At 45.2% G+C, this 17210-nt stretch overlaps 1 protein-coding gene across 3 annotated transcripts in view; it reads right to left on the reverse strand.

The window, feature by feature from the left end:
• The window catches only part of SUPT6H (SPT6 homolog, histone chaperone and transcription elongation factor), a 31524-nt gene extending 14317 nt beyond the window's left edge, over positions 1-17207 (reverse strand). The window contains exons 1-20 of one of the 3 annotated variants that reach the window (XM_036408728.2): positions 17057-17207; positions 14982-14984; positions 10722-10860; positions 9861-10013; positions 9684-9760; positions 9130-9322; positions 8808-8892; positions 7780-8053; positions 7288-7389; positions 6915-7031; positions 6493-6582; positions 6160-6302; positions 4330-4478; positions 4081-4179; positions 3473-3602; positions 3239-3389; positions 2920-3074; positions 2341-2536; positions 1632-1771; positions 1395-1512 (exon numbers count right to left, since the gene is read on the reverse strand). In XM_036408728.2, the coding sequence (XP_036264621.1) occupies positions 1395-1512; positions 1632-1771; positions 2341-2536; positions 2920-3074; positions 3239-3389; positions 3473-3602; positions 4081-4179; positions 4330-4478; positions 6160-6302; positions 6493-6582; positions 6915-7031; positions 7288-7389; positions 7780-8053; positions 8808-8892; positions 9130-9322; positions 9684-9760; positions 9861-10013; positions 10722-10830 (2481 nt within the window). In that variant the 5' untranslated portion in view covers positions 10831-10860; positions 14982-14984; positions 17057-17207. Of the gene's footprint in view, positions 1-1394; positions 1513-1631; positions 1772-2340; positions 2537-2919; positions 3075-3238; positions 3390-3472; positions 3603-4080; positions 4180-4329; positions 4479-6159; positions 6303-6492; positions 6583-6914; positions 7032-7287; positions 7390-7779; positions 8054-8807; positions 8893-9129; positions 9323-9683; positions 9761-9860; positions 10014-10721; positions 10861-12664; positions 12668-14981; positions 14985-17056 lie in introns of all 3 variants that reach the window. The other 2 variants (XM_036408729.2, XM_045571090.1) reach the window with 2 other exon arrangements.
• Between the last annotated feature and the right edge of the window lie 3 nt (positions 17208-17210).

The following is a 17210-nucleotide window of genomic DNA, read 5'->3' on the forward strand; positions in this document are numbered from 1 at the left end:
AACATGGCGGATGTGGAATGGGCCCCAATGAGAGCAGAACCTCAGTGGGATGGTGGAGCAGATGAGCGGGCAACATCAGGCCAAGGCAGGTGCAAGCAGGGCGACCAGCAGTGGTGGCAGGGCTGCCGCCCAGCTCCCAGGTGCTCAGGGAGCCAGGATGGGGGCCGATGACTCAGGTGGAGCAGGATGTGCGGGGGGCCTGAGGGCCCAGGTGCTGCCCAGGGCACAGAGGTCAGCTGGGACCTGCCCTTCCACACCAGATGCTCGCACTTCGATCACTGGCCAGGGCTAAGGACCTCACCTGTGCATGAATTTTGTGCATGGGCCTCTAATATTATATATCTGTTAATAATTTCTAAGATTACTATACTATGGCTTATACTTGGGTTGTGGTTAACTGAAAATAGTTTACTTTGCCACAAATGGCAGTCAGGACTATTCTCACCTCCACTGCAAGAGTCTTTTGTATTTTTTTTTTTTTTTTAATATATTTTATTGACTTTTTACAGAGAGGAAGGGAGAGGGAGAGTTAAAAACATTGGTGAAAGAAACACTGATCAGCTGTCTCCTCCCGTAACCAATGTATTGATACATACCCTTGACCGGAATCAAACCTGGGACCTCTCAGTCCACAGGCCGATGCTCTATCCACTGAGCCAAACCGGTTGAGGCCACTGCAAGAGTTTTATTTCTTTGTATAGTTGTTTGTTAAAAATTCATTTTTAGGCCCTGGACAGTTCGGCTCAGTGGATAGAGTGTCAGCCTGCGAAATGAAAGATCCCAGGTTTGATTTTGGTTAAGGGCACATGCCTGGGTTGCGGGCTCGATCCTCAGTGGGGGACTTGCAGGAGACAGCCAATCCATGAGTCTCATCATGGATGTTTCTATCTCCCTCTTCCTTCCTCTCTGAAATCAATAAAAAATAGATTTTTTTAAAAAATTAAATTTTTAGAATGGGCACTCTCAACAAAATTGAAAGATGCCATTAGGTTAAAAAAATCAGAAGCATACACGAGATGAATTCAAATTTTTTTCCTTAGAAAAACAGACCCTGAAAGACTAAAACAGGGAAAAATTTGGCCTAATGCCTCAGTGGCTTTCAGCTCCTGGAACAGGCTGACCCAGATGCTGTAAGAAAAGAGGCAGTAAGGGCAGCTCCCGAGCACACAAGGCTTAGCAACTGGCCTCAAGCCAGAAGTCAATTATACACCAGAACTTGAGTGCCATCTACTGCCTGTGGAAGTGAGACTTATCCCAGGACTGAGGGCTAAGTGACCTGGTCAGAGACAATCAGGGTCTTGCATGAAATGTTGCTTAGACCATAAACTCTTATCCCCACTGAATTATAAGATGTACCCAAGATGTGAACTTGGTAACCTGCGCCAGCTACTTGCCTTTCTTTCCCGTTCTTCCTCTCTCCATGCAGTCCGCCGTTTGGTAAAATGGGGCAGCCGGAGAAAGTCTGTCACTTCTCCTTCGCCATTGACCAAGGCACAGAACACAGGGTGATCTCTGCCAGCCAGACAGAAGAAAGAACAGAGTGATAATCAGCAATATGAGGAGATGAATAAGAGAATAGGATTAGGAACACAGGTAAGGGTGATGGCAGATGTGCAGGAACAGGCAGTTACCTGGCAGAGGAGAAAGCAATGCCTAGGACTCGGATGCCCTTCCCTTGGTTCTCTTCCATAAAGTCATCGTCTTCTTCTACCTGTTGATCTGGCCGGTAGGGTGCCACCCTCAACCAGTTGTAGAGCTTTCGACTACAAGCCTGGGGAGGAGACACACCAGACACTATAACCAACAAGAACTCACCAAGTGTGCTAAGGAAACAGACGCAGGCACACGTATGCAAAGATTGTATTTGTATGTGCAGTTTCCTAGCACTTGCTTTTCAAACTGGAGAGTATACAGAGGACAGCAAAATAAACAAAGAATGTTTGGATTGGGGGTGGTGGGAGAAAGAGGCTCCTTAAGCAGGGAGGTCTTGCAATGAGCAAAGCCTCTCAGCTTATGCTCTGCCTGCCACCAATGTTTCTCCATTAGCTACTATTAAGGTGTTTCCTTTTCTTTCTTTCTTTTTCCTTTCTCTTTCTTTCTTTTGCGGTGGGAGGGAGAGAAACATGAATGTGAAAGAGACACAATGATTAATTGCTTCCCATATGCACCCCAACTGGCGACTGACTCAGGCATGTGCTCTGACAGGGAACTGAACTCACAACCTTCCAGTGCACAGGACGATGTTCCAACGGAGCCACACTGGCCTGGGAAAGGTTTTTTCCTTCTCAGCTCCAGTTTGGGGAAATCACAGAACTAAAGATCATGAGTTTCAGTTCTCACCTTGATGACATATTCTTTGGCTTCGACCAGCAGCTTGTTCTTGAGTTCTTTAGCCATCTGCACGTAGAGGAACTGTTGCAAAGCTCGCTCGATGGCCATGGTGCGCTGCCGGTTCCACTCCTGTACTTGGTGGCTGAACTCATCTCGGTAGTAGAACTGTTTAATTTCTTCAAAATATGTCTGGTCATTGCCATAGCTGAGAAGAAACAACACTGTAGTGTTAGGGATGGAGAAAAAGAGATGCCCAAATGTGCGCAAATACTGCAAGCAAGTCAGGGACAATGGCTTGCTCAATTCTGAAATTGTGCTTCACATTTTCTTTTTAATTTTTATCCCTATTGGTTTTAGAAAGAGAGGAAGGAAGAAACATCAATTTGTTGTTCTACTTATTTATGCATTCATCGATTGCTTCTTGTATGTGCCCTGGATACAGAAGAACTAGCAGCCTTGGTGTACTGAGATGACACTCTAACCAACTGAACTACCCAGCCTGGGCTATGGTTCACATTTCTGAGGGACCCCTTCCTCCCAAAGACTCATCACCGAGCCCTCCCCAAGAGCCCCCCGAGCTTTGCTTACCCTTCCACCCCCTTCATATCTATGCTGATGTCAATGGTGAGCAGCCCTTCATCTTCAGCCAGGCATATCTTGAGGAACTGGTCATCTCTCAGTTCCTTAACAGGCTTGTTCTTTAGGTACTTGAAGGAGTAAGCGTAGTGGGCCTCATCCACATCCTGTGTACATCAAGAGGGAATCATCAGCCTGCAGATAGGCTGGCTTGATCCTGGGAGAAAAGATTGCCTCTCTGTTCTCAGGCAGACAACTGAGCTACAACAAATTCAGTTCAAGCAGAGAGCTGGGCCACACGTTGGATTAAAGCCCTTTACCCAGAGCTCACCTTTCTACCTTTCTTGGTGGGGGTTATATTTAGTTTGGCTCTCTCCTGAAACGTTTGCCTTAGCACCTGCCGGACGAGGGGTTCGCGGGCAATCTGCAGGGCTACCATGTAGCGGGCACCTTCCAGCACAGCTTCTGGTGTAGGGAACTGGCTGTGGGGAAATCGGAAGAGCTCAGGATGTGGTATCTTTGGCTTCGGGTCCCTCCTCCTGACAGCCACCTGTTGCAAGCCTACCTGCAAACATAATCCTTGGCCAGCTCCAAGGGCTCTGCAGGAAATTGCTCTGTCTCGTGTCGCTGGTAGCTGTCCCGGAGGTTTTCCCCAAACTGCTCAGGAGTAAGCCCAAACTTTTTGGCTAGGCCATCTAAAGTAAACAGGAGAGTAAGAGGTAAGGCAATAGCTGGAGTCTAGAGTAGCAATTCTCAGAACTAGACTTTAATGGGGTCATGAGTGAACAGGACCAGGATGTCTTACAAAGAGCAATGAAAAAACTGACTTTAAACATCTGATGGGTTGATATGAGGCAGAAGAAATAGAAATTTTCTATGTAACTCCTGGGTTCAGAACTAAAGTGGAGGCTACTAATAAAAGAACTTTCTAAAAATAGAATGGATTGGCTGTCTTCCTTTAACCGTGTTGAGTTTCCCATTCCTTCAGGAATTTAGGGAGAGACTGGACCATTACTGTGGGGTGAGCGTGGCACACGGGAGCAAGCATTCAGAACTGGATTGGTGATTCACTCAGATGTCCCAGTCCTCACCCCACAATCCTCTTTCTACCCACCAGTGACTGTCAGGGAACTCCCCTTCCTCAAGGCCCAGATCATAGGAGCTAGCTTTTACCTAGGCCAGCACTCTGGCAGATGGTATACATGTCTCGCCGGGAAGCCTGCTTGAGCTCTGGTCCCCTCTGCTCCTCATCTTCTGCCTCCTCACCTTCACCTGGGAGGGAAAACGGAGTTAGTGCTCAAGTTTCCAAACACTCCCAAGGATCTGACACACACAGAGAAGCCCCAAAGGGCACTCAGCCAAGGACATCCTTGGAGATGCCATGGCCATCAAGTTTCCTGGGTTTTCTTTCCCAGCACTCACCTTCCTCGTCTCCCTCTTCCCTTACACGCTTCAGCTTCTTGCGGTTGGCCTTGGCGGCATTCTGCATCTTGGGGATGTCACGACCATAATAAAGCAGGAAATGACTGTAGACATCTTTCAGCTCATCCATCGACTGTACATCCTTGAGTCTGGAGGAAAGGGACATAAGACCTCGATTGTTACAGAGGAAGAGAACACACCAGTTCTGGTACAAGAGGTCCAACACCCATGTGGCAAGAACCCAACTAGAATGGGTGCCTGTATTCTATAATTTTTATAGACACCAAATGGCTCCAGACCACAATGTATCCAGTTATTTCATTTCTTTTATTGATTTCAGAGAGGAAGGGAGAGGAGGAGAGAGAAACATCAATTTGCTGCCCCCGTTTTGTGCTCTAATGGGAATGGGATCCTTAACCCAGTTGTGTGTCCTGGCAGGAAATTAAACCTGCATTTTTAGATGCATAGGACTATGTTCTAACCAACTAAGCCACCAGGCCAGGGCATAACCAATGTATCTTAAAGGAAGAATATGTCAAACAAATGGTGGTTGGTGGCTATTAAAAGTGAAAACAAAAAGGGAGAGGAAGACAAGGCAGCATGTCTCTAGCAAAGTTCAGAGTCCTTAAGACAGTCCTTGTCTCTTCTCCCCAGTTTCATGATGCTGGCCACTAAAATAATCTAGTCCCCTCTCACACCTCTTCTGATTCCAGGCTCCCAAACTACTTTCTGGTTATAATTTGGTTTCCCGTGTAACTTTATATACATGTACTGATAATTTTGCAAGGTTACTCTCTCCCCAGGGGGCTCGCCTTTGATCTAAGGCCGTGGTTGGCAAACTGCGGCTTTTGAGCCACATGCGGCTCTTTGGCCCTTTGAGTGTGGCTCTTCCACAAAATACCAAGGCCTGGGCAAGTCTATTTTGAAAAAGTGGCGTTAGAAGAAGTTTAAATTTAAAAAATTTGGCTTTCAAACATCAACAAATCAACAAACGACAAGTGTTGGCGAGGTTGCGGAGAAAAAGGAACCCTCGTGCACTGCTGGTGGGAATGCAGACTGGTGCAACCACTGTGGAGAACAGTGTGGAGTTTCCTCAAAAAACTGAAAATGGAACTCCCATTTGACCCAGTAATCCCACTTCTAGGAATATATCCCAAGAACTAGAAACACCAATCAGAAAGGATATATGCACCCCTATGTTCATAGCAGCACAATCTACAATAGCCAGAATTTGGAAACAGCCTAAGTGTCCGTCAACAGATGATTGGATCCAAAAACTATGGTACATCTACACAATGGAATACTATGCTGCCATAAAAAAGAAGGAATTCTCATCATTTGCAGCAACCTGGATGGAATTGGAGAACATCATGCTGAGTGAAATAAGCCAACCAATGAAAGAGAAACACCACATGACCTCACTCATTTGTGGATAATAAAGAGCATTATAAACTGATGAACCAAAAGATAGATATAGAGACAGTATATCAACAAGTAGACTGTCAAATTACAGCGGGGAGGGGAGGAAGATCTGGGGGAGATAATAGATCAACCGAAGGACTTTTATACATGCATATAAGTACAACCAATGGACACAAAACTCTAGGGAGGGAGGGGATGTGTGGGAAGGAGGGGGGCAAAAAAAAAATCAATAAAATATATTAAAAAATAAATAAAATAAAATAAAAAATAAATAAAAATAAATAAAAAATTTGGCTTTCAAAAGAAATTTCAATCGTCGTACTGTTGATATTTGGCTCTGTTGACGAATGAGTTTGCCGACCACTGATCTAAGGGTTCCCTGTTGTGCAATAAACCTGCATACGTTACCTCTCCATGTCGGTGGTGTCCAGAGCCCGGATGCCATCAGCTAGAGGTTTGTCAGGATCAGCAGAGATTTGCTCGTACTGATAAGCCTGCATCTTCTCAAACAGCCGTGTTAGATTCTCTTTCCGGATTCTCAGCTGCGTCCACTAGGATAGGATAGGGCAGCAGTAAGGGCTGGTGTTCAGCCTTAGAGTCCCAAGGCTGTTCTGTTCCTTACCAGGAGACCCTGGGAAACTTGACAGGCCTGGTGGGGGTTTGGGTTGCTGAGAGGTTGGGCCTGGTGGTAGTGTGCCCAATCCAGCCCCTAGCCCGTTGGGGGGCATGGATCAATATTACCTTTTCATCCCACTGCCACACCCTCCACAGGTCATTGATATGCAGCTCAGGCTCCACATACTCCTTCCGGTAGAAAGCAATAAAAGGCACCTAGAGTGGCAAGGAGACTATAGTCAATCAGAGGGGAAAGATTGGTTCAGATCTCCTTGCCAATGGGATAGATAGCTCCAGGATATTCATCAGTTTGGAAGTGTGGCCTCCCTCACAAGCCCATCCAGGATGCATGCTCTCCAGTCACAGGGCAAGAAAATACTGCAGAGAGGGTAGCATTGTTCTCTTGATCACTAGGGTCTCCTTTAGTCCTCACACCTTTTGAGTCTAGGGATCACTGCTGAGGATAGGAAAAGGGGGTAATCTATACTCTCATCCTCTAGACAAATTTCTAACCACTGGAAATGGGCCACTAGAACTTGAGGTGCTACCTCAAAATGCTGATTTCGCATGAAGCCCAGGGCCTCTTTAATCTTCTGAATTGTACTGGGCCCTTTCCGACTGAAGCTGCTGGCTGGCTGCCCTCTGTCCAGGTAATCACAGCTTTCCTACAGTTGGAAGAAAAAATAAACAGCAACAATACTGTTACCTGTTTTGTCTCATGTTACAGGATGATTCTGTCAGATGAAATCTAGAAAAATCTCTCATACAACCACGTGTGGACACACACACACAACACACAACACACACACACACACACACACACACAGAGTTTTGAATTAGGCATATATAGATATTTGGGGCAGGGGAGGAGCAGCTCAATTTCTGGTTCACATCAAACATAAGGATCTTTTTGGGGGGTACCTGCAGAGAAATAGTTGGTGTGGCAAAAGCATTCCTGTAGATCCAGTCAGCTTCTTCTTCTAGTTCATCATCTTCAGCCACTTTGACTGGGATAGAGCGGAGCTGCGAGGAATAAGACAAGAGAGAGAGACTGACTTTTTCTTAGATCCCACCCAGGAAAAACATACACCATTCTGGGCAAGAGTGTGCTCTGCAGGCACACATTTCCAATACCTGGAAGAGTGTTACCCTGGCAAAAAGTAGGTAAGCATTTCACATTTTGCTAAAGAGAGAGTGCCATTTCAAGAACCACAAGTATTATTAAAGTCTATCTTCCCTCCTACAAGAGCTGGACTCCCTAGACCTCTTAGTCAGATGAAGTTCAAAGCTGACTTCTTAGATACCATTTGTTATCAGGTTGTTGTTAGGTTGTTTCTCTGCTACAACCTCACAGCAAAGATGCTCAGGGAAGGTGATGAAAGCTCAGCAGGACAGAGGCTCGGGGTTTCTTACCTGGAACCTCTCGGGCAGGTCAGTGGCTCGGATTTCATTGTCCTGATCTGTGAGGTGACTGCTTTCCAGCTCGCTGGGCTCATACATCTCAAAGATGCTCCTGCGGCTCACACGTTTCTTGGTGGTCTTCTTGGGACGCACTCGGATCTCACCCTCAGCTTCATCATCCTCATACTCATACTCTTCCTCCAGTTCTTCATCATACTCATTGTATTTCTCAAATTCGTCATAGTCGAAGTCCACACCAAAAATCTCTTGGGCTTCTTGCAGGGCCCTGTGAGTGACAGCAAAAGGCCATTGGCCCAGGTTCTGATGAGAGGAGAGAAATGCAGCCCCTGCATTGATCCTTTACTTGCTCCAAGGCAACTAAGAAGGTTGAGGCAAATAAAAAAGCATAGGTAGCCTGGGCTGTGTGGCTCAGTGGTTGAGCTTCGAGCTAGGAACCAGGAGGTCATGGTTCCATTCCTGGTCAGGGCACATACCAGGATTGTAGACTCAATTCCCAGTAAGTGGCGTGCAGAAGGCAGTTGATCAATAATGTTTCTCTCTCCATGTTCCTATCTCTATCCCTTTCCCTTCCTCTCTTTCTCTCTCTAAAATCAATAAAAAGGCATATTCACTGTGGAATAAAGGCTTAGCTGTGGGATATTTCTACGGGTATGATTTATGGAGGATAAAAAGCCCATCTTTGACAAATGCTAGTGACAAGGATCAAACAGCAACAGGGCAAATAGGTTCATATCCAGTTCAGTGGATTTGTTAATCCTTACCCCAAAATACTTTTCCCATTGTTTGTTTTGTTTTGGAGAGAGTGGAAGGGAGGGAGACAGAGAGAAACATCGATTGGTTGCCTCCCACACGAGCCCAGATTGAGTCCGCAACTGAGGTACAGACTAGAACGGAACCCACAACTCTTCAGTCTGTAGGCCGATGCCCTGTCCACTGAGCCAAACTGGCTAGGGCTGACCTCCTTCTTGACTAGCTCACTCAAATGCCATTATCACCACCTTGTAACAGATCCCACTCACGCATCTGTGTATCCAGGAAGCTTTTTTCTCCACTTAGGTTTCTTCAGAGGCTGTCCATCATCATCCACAATGAAGTCGTCAATGTCTGGGCAGGAAAGGAGGGGTTAGTGCTCAGAGGCAGAAGATGAGCCAGAACTAGGTGTCTTTAGTTTCTACTGTGAGTAGATTTGGGTGGTGAGAGGGAAGAGTAGGGAGGCTCCTAAAAAGGAACTTTTTTGTGTCTAAGGCTGGGGGCCTGTATCTAGTTTCCCATCCTATTCCTAGGGGCTAGGAAATCCCAACACTCACCCAAACATTGACTTCTTTGTATGATGCCACATACCTGACTCTTCATCATCTTCCTCTTCCTCCTCTGCAGGAGCCATGGGGGCCTCCAAGGCCTCCTGCCCTTCTTCCCCTTCGCCATCTTGGAAGATTTCCTCTGCAATGGCCTCTTTTTCATGTTCCTCCTTGCCATATTCCTCCTCGTCATCATCCTCATCATCTGACATTTTTTTGACACGGCGGTATTTTTGCTAAGGGTGGGAAAGCCTGCTTCATCAAGGTCTGAGGGGACCTGCATGAGGATGCCTGCTCTCCAGTCTCACTCACATTTCCCCATCAGCTACGCTGACCAAGGGAGATGGGAGAGAACACTTTAAGTGGTATTTTCAGCCCTAAAGCCTACACTTGAAATGCTGACAAGCCTTTTTCTAACAGACACCCAAATCTCAAACATAAATCTAAGCCCCATAGCACAGCACAACAACAGTGAGCAACTTTCTCTTCCCGGATGTTCCTCAAACTATTCTGAGTGTGTCTCCTTCCTCAGGAGTCACTGGACTTAACGAGCTTTTTCCTTCACTCCCAGGGGGAGAAACAAAGAATGACACTTACTCCTCTTTTGACTTTGACACCCAAATTCTCCTCAATGAGATCAAAATCATCATCTTCCAGGCGGTCATCAAAAGATGCTGGAGAAAACAAAGTGTTACCATGGTGACAGTGGGGCCTCCTTCCTCACTGCAACTTCCACCCCAGCCTCACTTCACTTGAGGAGAGACTGCTACTCACTGCGTTTTCTCTTTTTGTGACCAACATCATCTTCTGAATCACCAGAGTCGCTACCCTCATCCTCTTCCCCTTCATCTTCATCGTCATTGATAAAGCCTTTCAGGTTGCCTTGCTCATCCTGATCATCTGGGTTCTCCTCCTCCTCCTCTTCATCTGGAAAACATGCACTTTCAGGTATGGAACTTGGGAAACAAGCTGGGGGTGGGGCAGGGCCACCTGTTGAACTGATTCCCCATCTGCTCTGAACCTAACAACCTGGGTGCTATCCTAACTCTTCTGCCTCATCTAAAGATGCAGAAACATGACCACTGACTTAGAACAGAAGCACCTGGAGAGGACTCTCTCTCTTCTATACTTACCACCTGTCTTTAGGCAAGATGATCTTCCTAATTACTTTGGTTCTTTACTAGAGGTTTTATGGACACCAATAACCTTAGCTTTCCTCTTAGTTTATAAGAGCTATATTCCCTTTCCACCTTTAAAGCCATCTCATGTTCTACACTGCTGATAACCTTAATGATTGGATTTGTGGAGAGAAATAGGAAACTGAGTGCATATATGTCAACATTAGTTGATATCTAAAAGAGGGTAACATTACACTACATATGTATTTACTGTCTGTTTCCCCCCCATAATATAAACTGTATGGTAGTAAGTCTTTATATTGTATTCTTAGTTCTAGGAACAAGGCCTGACATATAGCAGACTCAGTAAATATTTTCTATGAATGACTAAAACTTCTCAAGCTGGTACTTCATGTATGATAACTTTTGTGCTTTGCCTGAGCCTCTCATCAGCAAGAATCCAACTATCCAAAGCTCAGCAATGGTGGGAAGAAGCCTGAGGCTGGGGGCTCCTCACCGTCATCCTCTTCTTCCACAAATTTCTTGGTGACTCGGGACACCACCTCGCCTTCATCGTTGTACTCTTCTTCGGACTCCTCAGCCTCACTTTCTACAAAATCAGACATTGCTGCAGCTTCTCACAGTCTGCCTGAAGACTAGAGAAGAAAGGGAGATGGTGATAAGAGAATGAGACATGTAATGTAACAGAGGGCCCTTTCCACAAACAGGCTTTTACCCACATGCCACTGCTCTGCCTACTCAATCAATTCAACCTGGGGAGGAAAGAGTAAGACTCAGATGACTCCATCTCCTCTATTTTCTTTCTTTTTCTAAAAAATATATTTTTATTTATTTCAGAGAAGAAGGGAGAGGGAGTGAGTGATAGAAACATCAATGATGAGAGAGAATCATTGATCAGAAATCAATCTGAATCACTGGCCTAATTTTCCTTAGCATTCTGTAATTTTGTATCAACCACTCCCAACTCTGTTTTCTACTTCCCTGATTTCAGACTCATCGGAAGCCTGAAAATGGAAGTGGAGACTGGACTGTCAGAACCACAACATGGAGCTTCCTGTGCATTGAGTAGGACTTTAAAAAACAGCACATATCACAGAAATCATACCATCAAGATTCCATTCTGGAATCCTGAAGCTGGCTGCTGTAAATGTCTCTTTTCCCCACTTAGACTATAAGCTTCTGGAAGTCAGAGACCATCTCCAATTGAAGGGCTATTCAAAATCATGAAAACATAAATGGCAATTAGAGAGGCATCATAAGATACTTTGTGATTCTGTGTCAGATTAAGTTGTATCCTTCTTTGGGCTCTGCACAAACCACGAACTGCTAAATATCCATTAAATAGTACTTCCCTTATCACATTGTTGCCATCTTCCCGGTGAAAGTTGGCAGTGGGAAGGGAGAGAAGACAATAGGAGTGTGGCTACCCGAAGTGATTTAAGTAAGCTCTAGCAGGAGCTTTAGGTTCTGTGGCTCTAGTTCTCCAGAAAATTGCCCTTACTGATATCAACTGATACATAACCAATTAACTAAGCAGTAGGAAACAAAACTAAAGGTACTGAGTTCTGGTGGAAAGGGAGGGACAGTGACATAGTCTTATGTTCATTTTAGGCTGAGGTTTAAGATGTCATTCTTTTCAAACTTTATTGAATGCGTACCATGTACATATGGTCTGCTAAGAGCTGGGGATTTGAAGAGAAACAAGATTGTTGGTTCTCAAAAGGTTTACTTCTAGTAGGAGAGATATGAAAGCAAATAAGGACCACAAAATAATTTTATGTATTATGACATTAAAATAGAGTAGGCACAGGAAGAGAATTGCAAAACAAACAAACCCATAATACCAACACAAAACCCAACCAAAACTAATAAAGACCTTACTGGAATACTTTAAGCAATTTAAAAAGAAGAAGAAGAAGAAGAAGAAGAAGAAGAAGAAGAAGCAGCAGCAGCAGCAGCAGCAGCAGCAGCAGCAGCCGCCGCCCCGAGAAATAATGTTTACTACACACCTACCAAATTCCAGACACTTAACAAATAACTTATTAACCCCTAAATTGTCCTATTAATTACAGCACACTTCTCTCTTCATTCAACAGAGAAAACAGACTCAGATAGATGAAGTCACTTGTTCAAGGCAACACGACTAACAACTGTAAGCTGAGATCTGAGTTAAGATCTGTCTGACTCCAAAGTCCCAGTTGTTTCTACTGTTCTCAGTGTAGTCCAGGGACCATCCCCTCCTTTCTCTCGTGAATGAAACGGCGTTTTCCAGAGGTTAAATGAAATGTTTTATTCAACAGACTGAATGCAGAAACAGATATGAGAAATTCAGCTATATTCTATTAAGGCAGACATTAAAACAGAATGTCTGTGAATTCTTAAATTATTTTGGGGCATAAAAAGAGGTCCCAAGATCACAAAGTTTGAGAGCCACTATACAGACTATTGTACAGGCCCTGCGAGGTATAGGAAACCTTGGGTTTAGGATCAATGATCTCTTCCCTCCTAAATCTATCGTTAGGTCATATACAGCTTGACTTAAGATCATACAGAGGGAGAGAGGACTACTGCCAAAAGTATCTAAAACTTCTGCCACTTAAATCTGGTGCTCTTGCCAAAACCGGTTTGGCTCAGTGGTAGAGCGTCGATCTGCGGACTGAAAGGTCCCAGGTTCGATTCCGGTCTAGGGCATGTACCTGGGTTGCGGGCACATCCCCAGTAGGGGGTGTGCAAGAGGCAGCTGGTCGATGTTTCTCTCTCATCGACGTTTCTAGCTCTCTATCTCTTTCCCTTCCTCTCTGTAAAAAATCAATAAACAATATATAAATCTGGTGCTCTAATTTTAATTTTGACACTGCTTCCCCTCAGCCCTGAACTGAGCCCTTTAAAATAAGATTTGGGAACAGCAGCCCCCACTATAGTGTGCTCTAATTAGGCTATCAGACACACAAAATCAATCTGGAAAAGCACCAACATCTTCAAATTAAATGCTAGCTACTGCAGACCAGATGCCCTACAGCCTACTCAACAGAGAGAAACAGATAGCCTACCTGATGCAAACAACAGCTTCTCTGTCGGGTGGGGGGGCGAGGGGGGGGCTGGTACTGTGCGCTGCAGGCAGCTTTCCTCTCATTCCCTGCGCTAGCAATCAAGTACACACTGTGCTATAGCTGGAGAATGCCTCCAATCTAGCTCACTGCCAAGACCTCCAGTTAAAAGATGTGTGCCAGACGCAATCCTGACTTGCTGCAACTTGCAAGAACTATATAGATGTGCAGAGGGTGCTGCAGCAGCACTGCAGGCTGAAATGGCAACGATTGCAGAATAAAACACCACATATTAGTATATGACTGTTATTACTATATGCTACCTTAGATGAGCCTGATACAGTTTGTATTTAATTCTTATGCCCTTGAATTTTCCCCATATTCAGACTGTAAGTTAAATTTGCTACTGAAACAGGTCTGTAAGGGGAGTGGGGTGGTGAAGGGAGGTTTCTTCAGACAGAAGCACAGCTGCAGTGTAAGATGGGGCTCAAAGGGAGAGGCTGGCGGTTACCATGACATTCTCTGGAAGAGGAATGGAGCTGGGATCAGATTGCCACCGGGGAGGCCCTCAGCAGTCCCTCCCTTTGAACAAGATGATGTAGGAGGCAATTAAAAGGAGACCAGAGAAAAAGAGATGTCTGTTAATTCCCTCCAGTGGCAGCTTCAATTAACATTTATCTTTTTATTTTTGGGGTCAAACTCTGGGCTGGGATTTGGATATATAAAAAGGAGTAAAATACGCTTTTTACCCTGGAGGTCACAATCTATCACAAAACATTTATAAAGTTATAACAAAACATAATACATGTTATATGGTAGATACATACCAAGATTATGAGAGTGATATGAAGAGGGAGGGCAGGAAATGTCAGGAAAAGGTGAAGCCTGAGTTGAGAGGAGTTGATATAGCCTGGAAAAAGACATCACGAGCAAAGGCTTAGGTTTAAAAGGGCCTAGTGGTCTGGAGAACAGCGCTGGAAATCTGGTGTGGAGTTTAAACTTTCTGTATTTTTGTTTATTGATTTTAGAGAGAGAGGGAGGGGGAGGGGGAGAGGGAAAAAGGAAGGGTGCAGGTGAGAGAGGGAAGAAATCCTCGTGTGTGAGAGGAACAGTGACTGGTTGCCTCCCTTAAGGGCCCGGACTGGGGATGGAACCCACAACCTAGGTATGTGCCCTGACCTGAATCAAACCTGCAACCTTTTGGTGTATGGGAAGACGGCCACCCCACTTAGCCACAATGGCCAGGACAAGACATTCTGTATTTTATGAGTGAGGACCTAGGACTAGTCCAAAGATATTCATTAATGGTACCTTGGTTGCAGGCACATCCCCAGTAGGAGGTGTGCAGGAAGCAGCTGATCAATGTGTCTCTCTGATCGATGTTTCTAACTGTCTATGTGGGAAAGATATCCTCTGCTGCATGAGACTCACAGCTCAGGAAAGTTGGGGTGTCTGTTATCTGACCTCTATTTTCTGAGTACCCAGTCCTGGCTTCTGCTCTCATAGATCCAATCCACTTCACCCTCCCTTTGCCGGAGCACAAGATGGGTGGCTCCACAGGGAATTTTGTGCATTGGCCCTTTAAGAGGGTGCCTGAATTTTTAGCTGTTACTCTCTGACAGACAGCATCCCGCTGCTTTTCACAGCTTTTATGTGGGTAACCTCCTTAGTTTTGGTGCTCTCTGCTGGGGGGGCCTAGCTTGGTCCACAGGCTGATGCTCTATCCACTGAGCCAAACAGGTTTTGGCCCACGATGATTCTTAAGAGTTCTGGCTTTGGTAACCATGTTGATGACAATACTACTTTAGTGATATAGGGAAGATCAGGTTTGGAATGACAGGAAAACCAAAATTTTCTTTTGTCATGTTAGGTGTGGGATATTTACTGTGACCTTGATAAAAGCAATTTCTACGGAGTGATCACAAGAGAAACCAGATTGGAATAGAATGAAAATTGAATAAAAGCTGAGAAAGTTGACACAGGAAGAAATCTGGCTATAAAGGTAAATAAAAAAAGTAGGGTAATAGTTGGAGGTGGATAAGAGGAATACCAGAAAGAACATAATTTGTATGTTGTTGAGAACAGGTTTTTACAGAGGTAGGATTTGGTAATTGGTTTTTTAAAAATATATTTTATTGATTTTTTTACAGAGAGGAAGGGAGATAGAGAGCTAGAAACATCGATGAGAGAGAAACACCGACCAGCTGCCTCCTGCACACCCCCCACCGGGGATGTGCCCGCAACCAATGTACATGACCCTGACCGGAATCGAACCCGGGACCCTTCAGTCCGCAGACTGACGCTCTACCACTGAGCCAAACCTGTTTCGGAGGTAAGTGATTTTACTGGGAATAACAGAGAGGAAAAAATCTAAGGACCATACACCCAGGATTCTGACTATGGTGCCATTATTGAGACCAAGAATATGGGAGCAAGAGCAAATTTATTTGTCTGCAAAGATCATATGCTTCCACAACATTGGTAGGCTTCTTTACTTGTCAATGTCTACTGAAGGAGAACTATAAAATGTTACTGAGCCTCACTAGTCTGCACCAGTTCCTGATGTGATTAATCTCTTGAGTAGGTTTAAACTTAGGGAGGAATAATTCTGTGCTATTAGAATCTAGCAGCCAGGTGAACCAACTGAATAAGAATGGGCTTGTATCGGCTGAAGAGACACAAATTATGGAAAAGGGTTCTAAGTTCAAGCTGATGGGGAAGCAATCCTACTTTTGTAATCAATATAACGAAGACTTAAAAACTGGTAACTTTCAGATAAACAGTGGAACTAACCCCCCACCTCCCAAGAATTTAATAAAATCCAAATTTGTTTATACGCTGCATGTCTATTAATAGCAGTGGTGTAACTTACTACTCCCTTATTCCTGATATTACAGTGAATTTCCATGGACATATTTGCAGACCTTAGGCCTCCCCTTAAAGAAACTAAGTATCAGTTCTTGAAACAACCAAAGGAAATTAACGACTTCAGCTAATTCAGGGAAGTGCCTGGAGAGAAAGGCAGAAACTGCAAGAAAATAAAGTTTGTTTTTAATTAAAAAAATGTATTTTTATTGATTTTAGAGAGGGAAAGAGAGGAATAGAAAGAGAGAAACATCAACGATGAGAGAATCATCAATCAGCTGACTCCTGCATGCCCCACTCTGGGGGTCAACCACAACCCGGGCATGTGCCCTTGACCAGAATTCCAACGCTCTATCCACTGAGCCAAACCAGCGAGGGCAAGAAAATAAAAGTTTTAACTTAATAGCCCATTCTGATGTTTGTGATAGGCGTTTGTGGATGTAGGTAGCCATTTACAACAAATTCTAACTCTACTATTCAGCACTACGGAAAGAGGTGGAATTTGGCATAAACTCTCTAGGCCTAATGGTCCACAGTTATCACATCCTCAGAACAAACAACTCAACCAATTGATCGTGACTCAGAAGCCCCAGATCCACTCCATTTCCACTCCTTTCGCGTGGCCCAGTTTTCAGAAGCTTCGGCAGAAGGACGGGATCCGAGGAAGCCTGTTGATCCCACAAGCAGCCCAATTCACGGGCTCTGGGTGGCCCAGGGTTGGAAAAGCCTTGAGACTCTGAGCAACTACCCCGCTTTCCTCCTCCTCCTCTTCCTGCATACGACCGGGAGGGCCAGGGGGCCCCCTTCTTCCTGCATACGACTCCCCAACACCTCTTTCCTTACGGGACCAGGCCCTAAGAGCCTGGCTCCCCACCTGCCCCATGCGAGGAGCACGCTCTCCAGTCCGACCTTCACCTACCTGAAGTCTGCCGCTTTTCCGTCGCGCCAAGCCCCCCACCGAGGAAAATGGAGTCGTCAAACCCAGGCTGGGAAAATAGTGTAGGGATCCACCGCCCGGACCCTCGGCCGCCGCCGCCGCCGCCGCCGCCGCTGCAGCTGCGTCAACGTGCTAC

The sequence above is a fragment of the Pipistrellus kuhlii genome, unplaced genomic scaffold, assembly GCF_014108245.1.
Source record: "Pipistrellus kuhlii isolate mPipKuh1 unplaced genomic scaffold, mPipKuh1.p scaffold_m20_p_39, whole genome shotgun sequence".
NCBI classification, from domain to species: domain Eukaryota; kingdom Metazoa; phylum Chordata; class Mammalia; order Chiroptera; family Vespertilionidae; genus Pipistrellus; species Pipistrellus kuhlii.